Source organism: Pinus tabuliformis, chromosome Q, assembly GCF_031772625.1.
Source record: "Pinus tabuliformis cultivar Carrire ecotype Pingquan chromosome Q, CPIR1, whole genome shotgun sequence".
Lineage (NCBI taxonomy): Eukaryota > Viridiplantae > Streptophyta > Pinopsida > Pinales > Pinaceae > Pinus > Pinus tabuliformis.
Genome location: NC_142296.1, coordinates 1,102,992,855 through 1,103,014,820, shown reverse-complemented (window position 1 = coordinate 1,103,014,820; position 21,966 = coordinate 1,102,992,855). Strand labels below are relative to the sequence as shown.

The 21,966-nt window shown below is 35.5% G+C and overlaps 1 protein-coding gene across 1 annotated transcript; it reads right to left on the bottom strand.

Moving 5' to 3' along the window:
* Nucleotides 1–8,909: 8,909 nt before the first annotated feature.
* LOC149223353 (transmembrane 9 superfamily member 7-like) lies at nucleotides 8,910–14,443 on the bottom strand. The gene is made up of 7 exons (XM_089385817.1): nucleotides 14,089–14,443; nucleotides 12,088–12,252; nucleotides 11,855–11,964; nucleotides 11,480–11,588; nucleotides 11,077–11,189; nucleotides 10,539–10,692; nucleotides 8,910–10,403 (listed from the first exon to the last, which is right to left on the bottom strand). Exons 1-7 carry the CDS (start codon nucleotides 14,200–14,202, stop codon nucleotides 9,246–9,248), a joined length of 1,923 nt encoding a protein of 640 aa, XP_089241943.1. The 5' UTR covers nucleotides 14,203–14,443; the 3' UTR covers nucleotides 8,910–9,245.
* Nucleotides 14,444–21,966: the final 7,523 nt, after the last annotated feature.

The window sequence follows — 21,966 nt, the reverse complement described above, 5'->3', positions numbered from 1 at the left end:
TCATTATATTACATGATATACATAATGTATAGTATAAAAATGAGTGTTCCTGAAGTGTATATATATATATATATAAGTAACACTAATTTTGATGTAACAATAATGTGCAAGTATAAAAATTTAAAGAATTTTATGTAATTTTTCATAAAGTCAAATGCTTTCTTTGTTGAACCTCCACATCTGATTTTTTTACATGGTTTTGGCAATGTGTACAAGTTATTTTATAAATACCATTCTAATCTTTCTTTTTAAAAAAATTAATGGGTGCATGTTGCTTTGTGCATAAACTAAAAGGGTTGTTGAATTTTCATGGTTTCAAATATCATGTATTTGTTGTTAAAAACTGGTGTGTTCCTTGTGTATAAAGGAAAGGGGTGATGGGTTTTCATTGTTTCCTCAACCAAACCATGGTAGTTTTTTGTTTGTCAATATAGCTAGAGCACACAACATTCCCAAATTTAGAGAACATATAGCTTTTGAGGTTTCAAAAAGTAACCATCTTTCTTTTGATTCTTCCTAGTTAAAAGAAATAATAATAATAATAAAGGATTTTTATTATTATTATTAAATTGGCAATTGATTATATCTCAATACAATGGCTAAAAACCCAAAACTAAATTAAGAAACCAACTCTATAACAAAGCATAAGAAAATGTAATTTCAATCACAAATCCCAACCCACAAACACAAAAATACAAAAGATTTAAATCAATTAAAATATTTATGCAAAAGTTTAGGAACATAATGGAACCATCATAAGTTTCATTAGCCATATCCTTTGACAACATTATTACCTTCATTAACCATGACCATAGTCAGTTTACAAGTATAATTGAATATAAAGTTGGGATGGGAGAATTCTACTTTAGGATCAATAAAAAGCATGTTAAAAAATTGAATATTACCAAATTGTGGGGTTATTTAGTGACCCTAGATCCAACCACCCCCTTGATTTAAGGAATTGCATGGATTGGTGCACATTTGATCCATGGAAAGAGAATTGAATGAGCCATTGATTTATGGTTTTTGGTAAACCTCCTTGCAATAAGAGGGAGGTGCCATTATTATTTGCAAATTGTGGACCGAGTTCATGATTGGTCTCCACGTGAACTACTTTGACATTAGTTGGTTCCATGGGGCTAGTCTTAGCTTTGTCCAAGATCGATCAAATGCTAGAAATAATCTATTGACAGGGCGACATGCTCCTAGGCATATGCATACCCCCACCAACATGCACCTAAGCTCTTGGATCACCTTGATGACACTAACACTGTGATTGTTGGTCACACACATAGTCTAGTGCAACACAATTCATTTGTGAAGGCCCCTAAATGAGATATGTTGGAGGGGTATCTTAGACCCCTCTAGGTGTAAGGATTTCAGGCCAAACTAATTATAGACCATTGACTCCATGTCGCTAAGTCGATATTTATGGTTCAAGGCAAGTAGCACAACATATATACGCTCATTGTGGGCATACTTGTCATGGCCTGATGGAGGATCCTATCCATGAGATATTTATGGAATAGGTTAGTATGATTTTTAATTGATGTTAAATCATTGGTTATATATTTAATTATACAATTGAAAAATATTGAATAAACATAACTTTAAAGTACTTTTTTACTTTTGTTAGTTTGAAATGTACAAAAACTACAAGAGGATATGTCACTATCGAGGTGGAAAGATGTTAGTTCTCTCAATATTGATGCAACCATGGCTGCAACATTTGGAATTGTGACACCTCGCATAGATATTTAAATAACCTTATGTTTGTCTACTTCAATGATAACTTAGTATGATCTAACACCCACTATTTTTTCCTTTAGATCCTTATACCATCCCCACATTTGTTCTCCCTACATGACTCAATCCTCAAACCCCTCCTATCAATGCATCCACTATTGCATCAAATAGTATTGCATTTACTTTAACTACATCTATAGTGGTTTCATATATAGTTGTTGCAACTACATTCTCCCCAAGCCCCATCATTGCCTCATAGTAAGATATGTAATGATTCGTATCTTTCAAAAGCTAATGATCATTTTTCAAATCATGTCTTGATCATAATAATTTGTAACTTTGTGATAACATATCAACATTATGGGCTCTTCTTCATGGCTAGCAATGAAACAAAAGTGTTGTAAATCACACTTGTCCATAACTTATTTGAAAATTTATCAATGATCATATATTTCCATCTTATGCAATTTCAGTGATGTTTTCCTTAATTAAAAATCAAGATAAAATTGAGGTGTGATTGTGGAATAAAGTCCAAATTTGTATCACATGGAAATATTATCCATGTCAAAATAACAAAAGAAAACTAACATAATAGATGTTATTTATTTTTTACTTTGTGTTTTTATCAAGGAAAACTTTTGGAAGCCATTTTTCCTATTGGACTTGAAACCCAATATAGTCTATATATCCTATATAATTACCATATTTCCTAAACCTTTTTATATAGTGATGTGATATAATGCTTTTACTTTTGAGTTCTTGATTTCAAGAACAAATATGTTGCGACAAAATTTAAAAGGAGAGACCAGTTTCTCTGCAATCCTCTTCATTTTATTTTAGGAATTTAACTCAGTTTTTATATTCATAATGAAATGACTACTCAAAATTATTGAATTCTATATGACAAAAAAAAAAAAAAAAATCTTGTTTATTAAAAAAATTGTAGGACTTATGAATACCTATATTATTTATGAATTTGTCAACAAGATTTCAATAAAATCACAATCAACTTGAACTAACTTACTTTTAAAGATAAACTATTGTAGATCCATCTTAACTTTGGATCTATCATTTGTTGAAAGGAGTCAAATCCCTCAAAGTGCAAACATTTTGTCAAGTTTTTTTAATCTAAACAAGGTCTTCACCTCGAGGGACTTGGTCCTCCAAACAGGGCAAATATGAAGTTAAGATGAGTGTGTGTGTATGTGTCCACCATGTCTCAACTCCGCGTTGGGCATGAAATGAATCACACATCTTGCTATATTGCATATGTGGCATTGAAATGTTTTAATTATAAGATTTTTTTTTTACTTTCAATTGCTTTCATATATACATATATATATGGTATTAGAACATGACAGTAAAGATATTTATCTATGGCCCAACACTGAAATGATTTTTGCTATTAATATTTGTTTATATGTCACATGTCAGCTCCATGTTAGGCACTCAAGGTATTACGCATCTTCCTCACACTAATATGTAGAAAGAATATCAATTGGGTTTATCTTGGGTAGTCGGAGAGTGTGATTGTTATCCTCCCCGTCTAAGTTCAATTCCCACAAATTCCATATTGTCATTTTTAATCAACTATTTTGTTATTTTTAATATTTGTTTACATGTCACATGTCAATTCCATGTTAGGCACTGAAGGTATTGCACATCTTCCTTACATTAAGATGTAGAAAAAACATCAATTAGGTTTATCTCAAGTGGTTGGAGAGAATAATTGTTATCTTGACCGTCTAAGTTCAATTCTCACAAGTGACATGATGAACTCTTATGTAATAGATACATATTTGATATCATCTATTACATCCATACATTTAAATACTTGGTCCTAAAAAATTGATTAAATAAATACTTTTATATTATAATTTTTAATTAACTATTTTATTGCTTTATCACTTTTTCTTATTCGTTTAAAATAAATTTAAAGAATAGAAATCACATCACACCCACGCAAATATAATAAAATTAAAGTATCATTTTAGCAAAAATGTAAAAAAAACAAAACTATTACAAAAATTAAAATACTATTTTTAACAAAAATATAAGAAAATAAAGCCATTATACTATTAAACTAAATTCATGCCAGAGGTAATGTCACCCTCACTTCCATATTTTCATTTTTAATTAACTGTTTTCCTATTACTTTATTATTTTTTTCTCATACATTTAAAAAAAACAACATCACATCTATATAAGTATAATAAAAATTGAAATACCAATTTAAAAAAAACACACACAACACCCCCCACAAATTTAATAAAGCTGAAGTACCATTTTTAACAATGTAAGAAAACAAAATAACAAATACATTATTAAACTAAACTCCTGCAAATGAGGTAATATCACCATCACTTCCTCTATTTCTTGTGAAAATATACTCGGGAAAATACACAGAAGAGTGAATAAAATTATAATAGCTTTTGGTTAACTTTGCATAAACTATTTTAAAGGTAGCTCACTTACCTATTACGATCACATGCATGACTGCATCATTCATCTTTCATAAAATGGCATTTCACAAACGCAATAAGCATAGGTCATATACATTGAATTACACTTATTTTATTATTATTATTTATATCTGATCATTTATCTACATCCTCCATTCCTGGCTAGAGACTTGGTCTAGAACAAAAACCATTAGTTATATATATTGAACTATACTTTTTTCATCGTTATTATTTTGTGAATTTTTTTTCATGTAAAGTATGAAAGGGTTGGAGTTACAGCCTAATTAGATGGATTTGATGGGTTATTGATATAAAATAAAAGGATTATTAGAATAAATTAAATAAAGGTGGTAAAAGTCATTTTGGGAAAAAAAGTGATTTATGGTTTTTGTTTCACTTATGGTTTTCGAATGAGGAAAGTATTACTAAAAGGAGACTCGAGGGAAGGCATATCAAAAAAATATTTGTGAATTATTAAGGAATTTGAGCAGTGTATTCACTGAGAAAGAAGCTCTCATTGTTTTCCAAGTAACTGAGTGAATCATTGGAAGACAAGATGTTGACTTTTTGAGGAGACTAAGAGGACTGAGTCTATAATCTCACACTCCCATATTTTTCAAGGCCTTAGAGACTGAGTCTACAATCTCACACTCCCATATTTTTCAAGGCCTTTTGTTTTAGAGTGTGATGCCTCAAGGGAATGTATAGGAGCAATATTCATGTAGAATGGGTATCTGATCGCTTTCAAAGTCGAAAGCTAAGGGAACTGGAGAGACTCTACTCTATATATAACAAGGAGATGTTGGTCATAATGCACACACTTGTAAAGTTTAGGCAGGACTCGGTCAAAGGAAGATTTGTGGTCAAAACATACCACAATAACCTAAGATACTTTCTCGAGTAAAAATATCTCAATGAGAGACAACAAAAATGGTTAGCGGAATTCAAACCTATGATTTCAACATCGAGTATGTGAAAGGGAAGAAGAATGTGGTGACCAATGCTCTCTATAGGACACTAGCAATTTGCTCTCTCATGGAGATTAACAATGATTAGAGGACACTTCTACTAGCGGAGTACTCAAAAAATAAGTTTGCATGTCAATTGATGGATGGAATAATATAAGATGACATGTACAAGGTCATCAACGACATCATCCATTACAAAAGAATGATATTCTTAGTCCCTAAGTAACAACTTAACAAGATTATCATGAGAGTCATGCATGAGTCACCCCTAGCTAGACACCAAGGGTTCTTCAAAACATACACACATGTATGAGAGAGATTTGCATGGAAAGGCCTCAAGGAGGATGTTTGGAGACATGTAGTTCATTGTATCATTTGCAGCGGAATAAAACATAACAGAGCCATCAAGCGAGACAACTACAACCACTACCAATCCCATATAAAAAATGGGAGAGCATTTCTATGGATTTCATCACAGATCTTTTGAAAGTGCAATTGAAGGATTACATCTTTGTGCTGGTAGATAGATAAACAAAAATTGCCCATTTCATAGCCATATCTTCCAATTACTCAACCACACAAGTGGCAGAGACATTCTTTCAAAAGGTGTTCAAATTGCATAGGGTCCCAAGCACATAGCCAATGACAGAGATAGCAGATTCCTCAATGCATTTTGGCAAGAGCTATTTTAATTAGCTAGCACAAAGCTAACCCTGAGTACCAATTATCACCCACAAATGAATAGCTAGATAGAAATAGTCAATAAGTAGGTAGAAGGATACTTAAGGAACTATGTGGCAGGGCAACAAAAGACTTGGATTAAGTCGTTGTAATTGGGTAATATTGTTATAACACCACTTACAATATGTTTATCAATATGACTCCTTTCAAGGCATTATATGGGTAGTATGATGCTCCCACATTCTTAAAAATGGCACTAGGAGACAACAGGGCACCAATGGCCAGGGATTGGTTGCAGGAGAGTCGGGATATTCTTAGAATCCTCAAGGAAAGCCTACAATTAGCCCAAAATCGCTAGAAGATGCATGCAGATCATCACAGGGTGGAGGGAAGTTTTTAGGAGGAGGATCTTGTTTTCCTAATACATCAGTGATACAAGCAATCATCCTTGAAGAAGAGTGGTTCTGAGAAATTGAAACCACAATTCTATGAGTCTTATAAGGTGACTAGGAAGATTGGAGAGGTTGCTTATAAATTAGAATTGTCGAAAGACAACAAGATACACAATGTTTTCCATGTGTCTTGCCTTAAATTAAAAGGGCACTTGGACAACAAGTTAGAGACACAACAAAGCTTCCACCATTCGCCGAGAAAAGACAATTGATCCTTATTCCAGAGGAGATCATGAACACAAGGGACAAAAAGTCAAGTAGAGTCATTCGAGAGTTTTTAATTACATGGGAAGGTGAACAGGTGTTGCAATTGCTTGAAGACAAGCAAACTTGAAAAAGGAAGGATTGTGATGTCCATTTCCAATCCGTAGGAGCATGGAGTTGGAGTCATAGCCTAACTAGATCTAGCAGGCTACTGACAGAAAATAAAGGGGTCATCAAAATAAAAATAATAATAATTAAATAAAAGTGATAAAAATCAAAGGGGTCATCAAAATAAAAATAATAATAATTAAATAAAAGTGATAAAAATCACTTCAAGAAAAATAAAATGACAAGTGGTTTCTGTTTACCACCCATGGTTTTCAAAAGAGGAGAATATTATTATAAGAATAATTTGAGGAGAATATTATTATAAGAATAAAACTCCAGGGAAGGCATGTGAAAAAACTATTTGTGAATTATTATGGAACTTGAGTAGCTGTTTGGGTGAGGGAAAAACCCTTGTTGTTTCCCAGTTTGTAAAGCTACCCTAGCTAGTCATTGTTACCTTTTGCAGAGAAATTATATCAAATCCATCAGGAGGTCTAATTGTCAAAGAAAAGGCCAAAATCCTTGAGTAGCGGCAAATTGATTTACAGCGGGATGGAGGCCGAATCTATCCAATTCCAAGAGGTCGAATTGCATATTTTGCTGGGAACTTCTTGTGGTGCTTTTAGGGGAGTGAGTTAATTGAATTCGACGGCAAATCATCAAATTTTTCAGGGCCAAATTATAGTTGCATTTGCCTGAATTAATTATGGGCTGAATTGCCAGGGTGAGTAGCTGAGCAAATTGTTGGAGAAGAAGATGCCAACATTTTTGGGTGGTCGAGAGGGGATATTTAGAGGCCGTGTTTGGCTGAGTTCTATTCTCACAGAGGCCGAATCAATTCTTAACTGGTGGGCCAAATTGCATTTTCTGAGAGAGCCAAAATTGTCTGTAGCAGGGGATTCAACATATTCAGTGAAGCTAAAGTTATCAAAGAGATCAAGTACAAACATTTTTAAGAAATAATTCCCCAAGTTTTGCTTCATGTATTTATGCAAATTTCCTCTTAATTCCACTAATAAAATATTGCCGAAGCAGTAACATTTATTTAAATGTATGGGATTTGCATTACTTCTATTGCTGGCAATTTTTATCGTGTAAAATGCTCATTCAAGAAAAACGCTTGTTAACTTCATTTCGTTGACTAAGGGTTGCTAAGGAGGTATATAGAGAGCTCATATGTATAGGCATTTCAAAAGCCATATAAAACACCCATCAACTCAGACAGCAAAGAGGATCTTTGAGAACCTCGGCCCCCAATTTTCTCAGACAGTAGACAGGATCTTTCATAACCTCACCTCCTCCATTTTCTTAGAAATAGCAGACAAAGTAAAGTCAACTCTTCAGGCTGGTTGTGCCTGGGGCATTGCTTTCCATGAAGTAAAGTGTGTTCTTAAAGTGCACTATACTTCTTACATACAATTGGGAACTAGAGTCTAAATGGTAAAAATGCAAATGCCCTTGCTAAAACAGATCACTTGTAGAAACTGATTGTACCATGACAATTATTCCCTAGTCAAGTACATAGAAGACTATCTATGGGGATCATTCTAGGTGGAATGTATAAACCGTGAGAGCAAGGTTCACTAGAAAAGCATGCATTACTACTAAACTCTATCAAAGACCGGTACTTTTATAATGCATTTCAAAGAAATAAATATTAATGCCAGACACGGTTATGAGAACGACATCAACTATTTATTGTACAAAACCTTTGTAACAACACCAAAACAAACCTGTTTATTGAACAAAACCTTAGCATTCACCAAATAAGAAAATAAAATCTGTTTAGATAGAAAAAAGACTAGTGTGTATATGATGCAGATCAAAGAAATAATTAGAAAAAAAAAACTGTTTAGATAAAAGAAAGACCAGTATTTATAAGATGCAGTTCAAAGAAATAATTATTAATGCCAGCCACAGTAATGAGAACAACATCAACTGTTTCTTGTACGAAACCTTCGCAACAACACCAACTGGTTATTAAACAAATCCTTAGCGTTCACCAAACTAGAAAATAAAATATGTATACATAAAAGAAAGACTAGTAGTTTTAAGATGCAGCCCAGAGAACAAATTGTGAATGCCAGCCACGGCAATGAGAACAATGCCAACTGTTTATTGTACAAAAATTTCGCAAGAACACCAACTGTTCATTGAAAAACGTATTAGCATTCACGAAACTGGAAAATAAACTCTGTTTAGATAAAAAGAATCCTATCCTTCATCAGAATGATGCTAGGAATGTTGTATGATACCCTATCCCATGGTTGAAGGAACATGAAAACCAATAAATATCAAGTGGTTTTGGCCTCAACTGCATAAATATAGCATTGAATTGATTACAATGGGAATTGAGTTTCCATATTTCAACAAGAGAATGTAGCGGGAGATTAATCTAAGAACATACATCTTCAGTGTTAACTCCCACAGCAGCACATTGACATTGGTGTCTCCAGTAATGTTATCCAAAAACCTCTAAAACAACATAAAAGGAGCAAGCACCATTCCCCTAAACCAAAACTTAAACGGCCCCTCTGAAAAATAGCAGCTGCATGCAGAGCCCCAGTCAATCTTCACTGATGAGTAAACGACCCCTCTGAAAAATGGCAGCCGCATGCAGAGCCTCAGTCAATCTTCACTGATGAGTATATTGTCCGCACAAACCAAAGGCATGCATAGAAACCTATTGTACCGGTCAAAACAAAAAATGAGTATGACATGATGGTCATGTAGCCAAAATATAAAATTCCAGAAACAAGCTTTGTCATCTCCAGCTTGGTGAAGAAATAGAATGTGGCATAGAGAAACAAGTAAAATGCTGAGGAGCCTGCAGTCAAATAAGATCTCCACCACCAGTTGTAATCTTCACTGCACAATTGGAAGTAGCACAGGACAATGGTGATCTCTGCACATGTAACAATGAGGATCACAAAGACAATGAACAGGAACCCAAATATATAGTAGAACTGATGCAGCCATATTGAAGTTAATATGAAGAACAGTTCAATGAATACAGCTCCAAAAGGCAAAATGCCTCCAATTAGTATTGAGAAAATGGGCTGCATATACCAAGCTTGCTCTGGAATCTGCCTGGGGATTTTATTGGTCTTCACTGGATCCTCAATTGCAGGTTTCTTGTAGCCAAAGTAACTGCCCACAAAGACCAATGGCACAGAAATTCCAAACCATAAAAGGACCAAGGCAAACATAGTCCCAAAAGGAACTGCACCAGATGATTTTTCTCCCCATATCAGTGCATTGAGAATAAAGAAAATGCAAAAGGCAATGCCTGGAAACAAGAATGCTGTCTTCAGTGTGTTCTTCCTCCATTCTGTGCCCTTGAACATCTTATATAGACGTGACGATGCATACCCAGCAAACAAACCCATAAACACCCATAATAGCAGCATAGCTGTCATTAAACCTCCACGGTTCGAAGGAGAAAGGAAACCAAGGACTGCAAATATCATTGTCACTAGTGTCATGGCAAAAAACTGAACTCCAGTTCCCACATAGACACAAAGTAAGCTTGCATTGGTTGGGGCCCTGAACACATCTCCATGGACCAACTTCCATCCTGTTTCCTCTTGAGCCTCATCCTGTGTTTCTAATTGGTTGTATTTTGAGATATCCCGGTACAGTGTTCGCATCATGATCATTGCAACCATTCCGGAAAGAAATAAAACAATCATCAATGAGTTGATGATAGAGAACCAATGGATCTGATCATCTGTCATAAGAAGGTAAGTATCCCAACGTGATGCCCATTTCACAGGGCTCGCCTGCAAGACCCATCATCCAACTATAATCAGGAGCAAAGAAAATCGCATAGGCTTAAACATAATAACTCAAGTCGGCATATCTTGAAAAGGCCAGAAATGAGATGCAACTATTGTGATAGGATATCTGGGTAATACCTGGAAAGTAACATCATAAGAGAATATAACTTCTTTGTCTTCTACAACTTCTTGGGGAATCTCAGAATTTGACACTGTATGCTTGGTATTTGGATCACAAGTTGTCAAACGGGGTTTGACATTATCCCATGGTTGTTCATACTCATGCTTTACACTGCAATTCAACAATCAAAGAGAACTAACTTCAGAATAAAATCAAGAAGAAAAAACAAATCTTCAAGGATTGAACTTCATAAAGATCAAGAAACAGTAGCACCATTAAAGACATGATTCAAATGGCAACGTGCTACTCAAGTGAAATAAAACAAAAGCTATAATTGAATGTTCAACTCTTAACAGCTCAAGATGACCGACTATAACAAATACATTTCCTTACCAGTTTTATTTCCAAACCTAACTAGCTAGAAAAAGGAAAATTATCAATATAATTTAGAAAGAGTTGAGGAAGCAGATCGATAGATTCCTTTTCCATGGCATTTTTAAGAGGAATAGTTAGAGTTTGAATAATAACTAGATAGCAATCCCTAGGGAGACCAACCTGAATGGTGCAACTTCAAATCCAACTATGCGTGCAGAATCAGTTTCAACATCCTTATGATACATCACAGTAAAAGCCAAATGATTGTGGATGAAGTGCCTCTCTTCTGAACTCTGTTACAAGACAGTAAACATATTTCAAATCAGAGTCATGTCTGAATTCAAAGTTGCAAAAACTTGAATGTGCCCTTGCATGCGTAAACTTATTCATTAATCTCCAAAGACAAGCTAGCAGTCTTCAAAATCAGATTATTATCCTGAATTCCAAACAGAGGTTCATGTGTGCCCTTGTATGAAAAACTGATTCATTAACAGGAAATCAACCTACAAGATCGGACTACCATTATGAATCTCAGGCATAGGCTTATGTTTGTCCTTGCATGAGAAAAATATTCACCACTTACCCCTGCGTAGCTTGCTTTGAACCCAACCCGGAAGCCATGCTCATATGTAGTAAGGCTATTTCCATCAGACCTCTGTCTGGCCACTGCCACAGGTAGATTATCCAGAATCCTGCTTCCATAAGACCATTGTCATATAAAATAAACCTGTCATATAATTTGTTGGTATATGATAAATACTTAAGTGCTTAGTAGTAGAAAAGGCACAAGTAAATGAGCAGCAATAAAATAAACCTTCCATACCCATGCAAGAGTGTCTTGCACCATGGTCACATCATAAATAATAACTAACAAATAATTAAAAGCAAATTATATCATATTGACACATTTTGATCATCTGTTCTCCTTCAGGACATTGACATTCACAGAGTCACTCACATATTAACATGATATTCATCATCAATCTTCTCCTTGAAGTTCTTTGCAGTCTTTGCATCCAGCTTAATCTTGCAAACAACATTGCAAAGTCTAGTTTCTCTCATTTCGAACTGCAAAAGAAGGACCTCCATTAGAATCTCATATGTCCTCATTACAAAAATAGCAAGGCTAGTACCATAATCACCTTAATAGCCAAACCAACCACAACAAGAAAAGTTTAAACGTTAACTCACCACATAAGGTGAGTTTTCAATGCGATCACCCCGGAGAACTTCTCCAAGGTTTTCAGAGACGTCGACAATCTTATTTGGGGGGCAGTAATGCAGAGAATAGTACTCATATGGAAGCTGAGTCTTTATGGAAGTCAACTTGTTCACTTTCACTTGTAGCTCATCCCCCTGAATATAGCCAAATAAGATAATCATGTAAAGATCACAAAATTTCCCGACTACAAAGACAATAAAACACACAATATTACCTACATATACAAAAAGATTGAGAGCAAAATCTTGATCTAGAATTACGTGATATATTTCTTCTATGCGGCTGAGAGTGAAATTGAGTTCTAAATTATAATTTATTAAAAATTTATACTCATCCCTACTCTAAGAAAATCCAAAGCTTGTTCACTTTCACTTGTAGCTCATCCCCCTGAATATAGCCAAATAAGATAATCATGTAAAGATCACAAAATTTCCCGACTACAAAGACAATAAAACACACAATATTACCTACATATACAAAAAGATTGAGAGCAAAATATTGATCTAGAATTACACGATATATTTCTTCTATGCGGCTGAGGGTGAAATTGAGTTCTAAATTATAATTTATTAAAAATTTATACTCATCCCTACTCTAAGAAAATCCAAAGCTTGTTCCACACGTATATGAAAAGCAGCCTATGACCAACTTGAAACTGGAACGTGTTGTTGTATCAAAATTGCCAGCCATTAAAGGAGAGATTAATCAAGTACACTGCAGCACTTCCTGTGATTGTGGCATGACACACAAATGGGCCAGTATACCGCTGCAAATGATTCTCGTTTGCCAAGATTAAAAGGTCAATTCCGATTGGCATCACATCACTTTAATCAGTAATCAGTAATCAAGACTCAAAACCCAAGCCTTCGGCGCATTGGCAAAATGATCTCAGCCTCAGGATAGTAACCCTCTTCTCCTACGCATCCTAGCTGATCACTTTAAAAGAAATTATGACCGAAGGAACCAAAAATGCAAATCAAATTCAGTACAAGAGCTTGCACTTCCTGCATATGTAGTTAAATGATCATCCAATCATTTTAACAAACTATAGCTCGCATGAAATTCAGGTACTTCAGAAAAACATATAAAGCATTATATTAATTTACTTCAGCCGATATCTATTAACAAGATGGAAACAAATATCGTAAGGGTTATCAGAATATGAATGCTTAGTCTAACAACGTTTTTTACCTTCCTAGAATTCCGGAAGGGATTTTTGGGAAGGGATTGCTGAGAATGACAAGTCTAAATTTTTTAATCAATACAATTTAAATGACCAGGGGTTTTTAAGGCTACTGAATCTATTTATAGATTCAAAAACACATTTTACACATTTTTTAAATAACGAAAAATCCAGTTTTGTGAAAAAAAAATATCAGATTCCCACAAAAAAGATAAATTCTTCTGATAGTTAGATTGCTCCGACTATAAGGAGCTAGTGCCCACAAAATTACGATCTTTAGGGAAAAGAGTAAAAACACATTTGCGTGCAAAGCTGATTCATAATACTCGATTAATATATCCAGTATCATAACTGACACTAAAACTAGGAAAAAGCGCACCACAGCATCCATAGAACCGAAGGTATTTTTAAGATTCAACCCTTATAACTGCCCAATGAATAGATCTATGACAGCCAACAATCATAGTATAGAAATCGAAAACAACTAGGATCTTATGCTTAAAGCAAGCAACAAATTCAATACAGCTAAGGCAAAATAAACCCGAGCTCTCCTCGGCAATAAAAACCCTGGCGATTTCGAATCAGGACATGGATCATGAGTATGTGAATAACCGCCCTAGGACTTGAACTCGTGAGTTCCAGATTGCAATTCAACGGGCTAAAATATAACATAAACTCTCTTCGTTCGCTATCAAATAAAAGATATCTGCAAAACCCCTAAAGGGCTTGGGACCCCGAAAACTAAAGAAACCCTACGAATTGATGCATACAGTTGTTCAATACGAACCTTGTTGAAATCATGGGGTGCTACGCCGGGAAGATAAAAACAGTTGGCCCCGAAGAAAAGCAGAAGAAGAGCCGAAGCCCAAACGAGGACCTTCACGTGTGCAGTGAGCGCCATTTTCAGATCTGATTGGATCTATGGATCCACCAGATCAACTACTGCAACCCCACCTCTGTTCACCGATGACTTCCCGTGAAGGGATGTTCGAAACTTTTTGAATGAATTCAGGGTTTTCTCCTCCCATGCATTTTAAGACTGGGACGAACGGGATCGTACGCGTTGGACCAACAAAACCCCCCACGTCGTTTTCATTGTGAGCTTCTTGCCCATTAAATAATATAGACCTTTCAGCCCCGTCACGTCTTTTTCCAAGGCTTTACGCAAGAGACGTTTAAACAAATTAGCACTTCCTAGTCGCTGGTTGAGGCTGTATATGCAAGAAAGGAAGTGCTAAGCCTTTGAAGGTAACCAGAATGGAAAATTAGTTTAGCGGTAGTCTAACCCTACTGTTTTTTTTTTCACCGGAAATCAGGAAAATTTGACCAATATTTTGATAAATTTTGGTAGAGATTTTTGTAAATCCAAGTTATAGTTGTTAAATTTCAAGTGGTAAAAGTTTCTGATATTGTTGAATCTATTTCCACCTTCAAAAACATGATTTAAAAGACTTTTTAGATTTGTTGAAATTTTTTTTACCCAAATCCTTATGGTCGTCCCCGCAATTCCTCCCCTCAGTCTATTAATTTATATTAATAACAAGAATTAGTTAAAATAATAATAATAATTTGATTTAATTTATATATTATTAATTTAAAATTTATAAAATTATTATGAAAAAAATAATTATATATTAATTTTTAAATTATTATTAAATTAAGAATTTATGTTTCATACCAAAGTTTGTGCCAAGATTCGGTAACTCCACAAACTTAAATTTCTATTAATAAGAGTCATTAAATTATATATAGGAGATGGAGAGCCTTGGGATTCACATTCCAAGTTTTCTTCATGTTTGTAAGTCCAAGCATCATTCTGAATTTTTCAAATTTTTCTCTTCCAAGCACTTAGGTGAAAATGTTTGCAATCTGCTCATTTGTAGAACAATGTTGTAGGTGAATAGTCTTGGCCTCAACATGATGTTGAATCAAATGATATTTTGTCTTAATAAGCTTGGTTCGATAACGGAACTTTGGATTCTTGGTCAATTTTATTTCAGAAGTATTGTCAATTAAAAGAGGAGTAGAATGCACATGTTACTCTTGCAAATCTTTAAGAATTTTCCTGAGCCACACATTCTCCTAGGTTGCTTTTGCAGTTGCCACATATTCTGCCTCTGTTATGGAATCTGCTAGAATTGATTGTTTGCATGACCTCCAGGAGACAGCGCCTAATTCAAGACTCATAACATACCTTGAAGTAGATACTCCATTTTTTTTTATCTCCATCAAAGTCTAAATCGGAGTATCCAATCAAGCTAAAGTCATCCACCTGTGTATATTTGAGTCCAAAGTCTTGAGTTCTCTTCAAGTACCTTAGAACACCTTTTGCAGCAAACCAATGACCCTCACAAGGTTTTTGCATAAACTTGGAAAGGATTCCAACAACAAATGAAATGTCTAGTCTAGTAGTAGTTAGGTAGTTAAGACTTCCTACAAGTTGTTTGTACTTAGTTGCATCCTCAAATTCATTTCCTTCTTTGGATGTGAGTTTTAAATTTTGTTCCATTGGAGTGGACAAAGGATTACATTCAGCCATGCCAAATGTGTTAAACAAATCTCCAATGTACTTCTTTTGAGAGAGGAATATAAGCTTCTGATGTTGGATTACTTCAATACCCAGATAAACGTAGTGAACATATCCCAAATATGTCATCTCAAATTCTTTCCTCAATTCTTTTTTTATGAATGCAATATAATTTTCATTGTTCTTTGTCATCAGTTGATCATCTACATACACCATAAGATAGACAACAGTTTTGCCAAATTTCTTAACAAATAAAGTTACATCATCAAAATCATAATGTTTAAAATTTAGTTTCAGAAGATGCTTAGTCAATTTCTCATACCAGCCTTGCTTGTTTGAGGTCATACAAGGATTTGATAAGCTTACATACTTTGCGCTCTTGTCTCTTCACAACAAATCCTTTTGGTTGAGACATAAAAACATTTTCTTTTTAGATCTCCATTCAAGAAATTAGTTTTTACATCCATTTGATGGCCTTTCCATCCATTTTCAGTTTCGAAGGCAAAGAGAGTATGGATGGTAGCCCATTTTGTTGTGGGGGGGAAAGTATCTTCATAATTGACCCCTTCTTTCTGTGCAAATCCTTTTTCCATGAGCCTTGATTTGTGCTTGTCAAGTGAGCCATCTGATTTATACTTTTCTTGAAGACCCACTTGCAACCAATTGGTTTGGTTCCAAATGGAGGGTCCACCAACTTCCAAGTTCCATTCTTTATAAGAGCATCATACTTTTTTTACATTACTTCTTTCCATTCATCATGAGAAGTAGCTTCTTTAAAGGAAGTTGGTTTGAAATTAGTAGACAAATTTAATTCACAATCATAAGAAACATCCATATCAATAGTTGAATCAAAATCATCTACATCACCTCCATTTTGTCTAGTAGAACTTCTTGTTCCTGTCTTTCCAACCTCATTAGGATGAACACTTTCAAGTGTCTTAGTGAGCCATTTTGGAGGACCTTTCTGAGATGGCCCAAGTTGTTTTGTTGACTGAGATGGGGTTGAATCAAGATTTAGCCTTCCAATTCTCTCAATCACATCACTCAAAGTGTCTTCTTGATCAAAACTGGTTGGAGATTCATGAGGTGGAGAGAGTGTTTCGGAAGGAGATTCCACAAATTGATCCATGATAGGGATCCCCCCTTCAAGGTGTGGAATATCATTATCAAATTCCTGAAAAGATTTAACATTGTCAGTCTTGGAAGATTTAAGAAAAATCACATCTCTAGACAATATAAACTTCTTATTTACTTCATCGTAGAGACGATATGCTTTGGAGGTATTTGAGTACCCCAAGAAGATACACTTTCGACTCCTTGCACCAAGTTTGTTTCTATGTTCCTTAGGAATCAAGGCATAACAGGTGGAACCAAAAACCCGAGATGCCTCACCAAATAAATTTGGCCATACCACGTTTCATAAGGAGTCTTGTTTTCGAGAGCATGAGATGGAAATATGTTTTAATATACACTACACATAGAACTGCATGATCCCAGAACATCAACTTAACATTTTTGAAAAACATCATTGAATGAACCATATTTAAGATTGCCATGTTCATTCTTTCAACTACACCATTATGTTGAGGATTATAAGGCATAGTTGTTTGATGTTGAATACCAAGCTGGCGAAGATAGTTTTCAAATTCATTTGAAGTATATTCTATCCTATTATCAATACGAACAAAGCCAATATGAGATTGTGTATAATTTTCAGCCCATACATGAAAGTTTTGAAAGTTTCAAAAGCTTCAGATTTATTCTTCAATAGATATACCAAACACATTCTAGTGTAGTCATCAATAAAAGTCATCATGTATTTATTTCCATTGCAGAAGAAACGGGCATAGGGCCACGTAAGTCAGAATGAATGAGTTCAACATTTCTACGTGCTCTAGAAAAAGAATCATGAAATGGTTGCTTGTTATGTTTTCCTCAAATACAAACATCACATTGCTTCAGTTTCCTAAGAATGGTTGGCAAACCAGTAACACCATTTCTCTTCAGTACGCAAAGATTATCATAGTTCAGATTTTCAAATCTAGAATTCCATAAGAGACTGGATGGCAATGTACCTTCATCATACTAAGAATTGTATACATAGTTTTGTACACAAGTAGACGTTCCTGGCAGCTTCAAGAGTCATTCTTCTTCTATTCTCATCATGACAAGTGAGTTGTCTTATGCTCTTCTCACCTCAACTTTGTCATCAAACATGTGAATGGAGTGTCCTTGTTGGCATATGTGAACCAAGGACAACAAGTTTCTTATTGAATTTCCACGATCTTGGTGACTAGGATAGAATCTTAGATCACTTACACTACCAAACCAAGAATCTCAACAAAGCTACTTTGCATAGCGGAACAATATAATGTAGTAAATCAATCACGTGCACAATAAGAACAATAACAACAATATATTTAACCTGATGTCGTTATATTATCATCATATAATACAACTGTCTAGGGCTCTCATACCAAGGATAATGACCGTCAAATATCCAATGTACAAGAATACAAGATACAATGGCAATCTCGCTGATCTAGTGCACAATCACAACCTTTGTGTCATATCTCATTCTACCGGTCCTTCACTTCCAATCTGCAACAATCACAACTCCGCCTCTATCAACGATCCAAGTCCATTTGGCCATTGACTCCACCTGCTCTCACGCTAATCGTAAGTCCATCTACACATCAGCACATAGAGAATCCATTTGAGTTGTTCACAACTTTGTTTATGAACAACTCCCTCTGAACATAGCTGCTCCTCATTTACTCAGGGTTTTCTTCCCACTATGGCCTTCCACTGCTGCTATATGAAGGCTAACATAGGGCAGAAGAGTTGCCACCTATCATTGTTGCACATCTCTTCTGTTACAATGAACATGGGTTGTCATAAACTACTTCTCTAGGCTGGCCAAACCTTGAGCTCAAACAGTCTCCTCCTAGTAGCTTCTTTATTCCAGCAAAGAGCTACTCATAGGCTCAATCCTTCACCCAACTTCCAGTTGTTCAAGTTTGTTGCTTCTAGGGCTACTCTTGGGTTGCCTACACGCTGCCCTCCACCAATCCAAAGGCACCCAATACCAAAATAACCATCCAACGAACAAATACTCAACACATACACATCATAATACATACCTATGCATTCTTCATGGGTTGGAGTGGCATTTTTGGAGGTTTGGTCCACTAGTTAGGGTTGTTGGCAAGATGCTACAACACTTCTTTTCTCCTTCCAAACCTCCTCCACAACTACAACTTTGTTCCCTTAGCTTGTAGTCCCTTGTTGTTGTTGTTCTAGGCTACTTAAAAACCCCTAAATGTCACACACAAATATTTGATTTAGGCACAAATGACCTACAACCTAATTCCCCTTGTTGCCTAGATTGCAACCTAAGGAACAAGCCTGAATGCACTCCCAAAACTACACATATTCCTCCACAAAAAATCCCATTGAATGTGGTTGCCTCTGTTCTTTAACTCAAACCTGAAATCAACATAAACTAAACCACAAATAACCCCAAGCTGACCTTAGACCGTGTGGCTTCCTCCTTGTAGCTATGCGGCCTTCAAACATACTCCAATTTACACGTCCACCTCCTCAAAAAACTCTGTTGCATTAGATGTGTAACTATGAGTGATTTACACATTTGGATGTGTGAAATAATCTCACACAGACCTCCTTTTTATACACTAAAGAAGGGCTCCAACGAATTGCATAAGTGTGAGCTCCAATGTGCCTTTTGGCACTTCACCAACTCAAGCCTACATGACTTATGTGCCAAAAACCCATCCTTAAACTTCAAAAATTCATATCTCTACATAGATAACTCAAAATTCAATGATTCTTGATGCGTTGAATTCGTCTCGTCATCCTCTATCATCTCCATCCATCACATGTCTAGTGGGCCTCATGGATTCACACCCACAAGCTCGGGTGCAAAGCCCACACCTTGGGTTCCAAGCCCATAATGCCCTATTGTGGCACTCCAACCTCCAAACCCCAAACCCTAGGGCTTGGAGTACCTCCCAAGCTACTAAAAATCAACATTTATTTGCAACTATGAGAGGTAGAGAACATCATGCAGAAGAAAGTCAGGGAGTCCAGGAAATTTGAGCCTGATGGTGCCAAGTTTGGATGGCTTGAGTTTTCACTTGTCTGCAAAGTAGACTACTTCATCTACATTGTCACTGAAATCTTCAAAGAAATCATTTTGAAAGGTCATGTGACAAGTTGCACCTGTGTCAAGCAACCATGCATCTTTCTACGAAGCAAATGAAGTATTAAATAAGTCTTTAGTTACTCCAATATTGAAATGTTCCACAATGTAATGAGCAGACGCTTTACCTTTCCCTGGATCTAATGATTTACCTTTCTCTTCATTTCTTCCTTGCTTGATTCTATCCCAAGATAGCTTTTATGTGGAAGCATCATGTCCATTTTTGTTGCATCGTATACAATGAAGATCAGGTCTTCCTCCTTGGTAATGTTTGCCCCCCCTCCCTCTGTTGTTCTTCTTTCCACTTCCTCTTTGACCACCTCTTCCTCTAGAAGAATGTTGTTCTTGATTCTTCTCTTTTTGAGCAAGGCACATAGCTTCTTTAGACGATTGAGCAATTGTCTTCCTCTTCCCAAAATCTTTCTCTCTTTCTACAAACTTCTCCATAAGAGAGTCAAAAGTAATCTCTTTAAATTTACTACTGGCTTGTAATGATTCAAGATAATGTGAATATGTAGGATATGGTGCCTTGATGGAAGTTGTGAGAGGAACATCCATTTTTAACACCGGTGGCTTCTACATCATGCATAAATAGCTCTGATTTCAGAGGCTAGGGAAAGGGTGTCACCATCTTTCAATTCAAGTTTGAAGAGTTTGATCATCAGTTGAACTACTTCAAGCTCTGAGTGTGAGTCATATAAGTCTTTTAACTTCTTTAATGAATTAAAGGCATTGTTAAATGGTGCAATATGACGACTCACATCTTCATTTATTGATGCAACAATCAAGGCATAGGGCTTGTTGTTCTTTTTCTCCCATATGGCGAGCTCTTTGTCAGATGTGGGATTTTCAGGTGGATTCTCGTATTCTCTTTCACAAACACCTTTCCATAGTTCATTGAAAATGAAGGTATGCTTTATCTTTCTGGACCATTCATGGTAGTTCTCTTTGCCAAAAAGAACTACTCCAAATATTGAGATGAGAGAATGCATTATTAAATATAATTCTGAATTGGGTTGTAAATAGTCATAATACTTGTAGCAAAAATCTAATATGTCTATATAAACAATAAAGACCCATAATACAACTTGTCTGCCTTTCTCATAAAAAAAACTCAAAAAAAAATGTTGGCTCTTGATCTCAAGTCTCACACACACATATATGACGTTGGTATTTGGTTTCAGGCCACTGACCAACACCAATTGTTCTATTATAAAAACATTAGCAGCCTTGTTATGTGAATAGGTTGGAGAGTTGTTAGGCCCTTATACTACTAGTGTAACCCCTTATTGTTATTAGTATAACCCGCTTGTTATATTTATGTACCCATGTAGTGCCCATATTGTTACTGTTGTGCCCCCATAGAAGCCCACTATTGTTATTATTGTGCCCTTACATTATTATTGTTATGTCGGCTCTGATTATGTTATGACCCCTTAGACTCCTATATATAGAAAGGAGGTCTTTTCATTTGTATCATCCAAGAATTGTTCATTTATGTAATGTAAAGGAGGTTGCCCCCTCGAAGAGGTTGAATTCTAAGGCGTTGATATATATTTTCTATCTTTTCTTGAGCTGGTTTCATAACATTTGGTATCAGAGCCTTGGATTCTAGGGTTTCGCTGCTCCAAACAAGTCATCGTGGCATTTTCGCTATAACTTTTTTTCTGTGACTTTTCAGAAGTCGCAAAAAAAACCCATTTGAGAAGAAATTTCTCTGAACCTTGGGTCCGAATTTTAGATCTTTTCGCGCGATATTTGCGGAGATATGATCTGAGGAAGTTGGTCTTTTTGCAGACTCCTGAATTACATTCCAAACAGGTGACCTGGGGAAAATCGTCATAACTTTCTTTCTGAGCATCGGATTGAAATTTCGCAAGAAGCTACAGAAAGAGGATGGACTGTAGTTTTCTTTT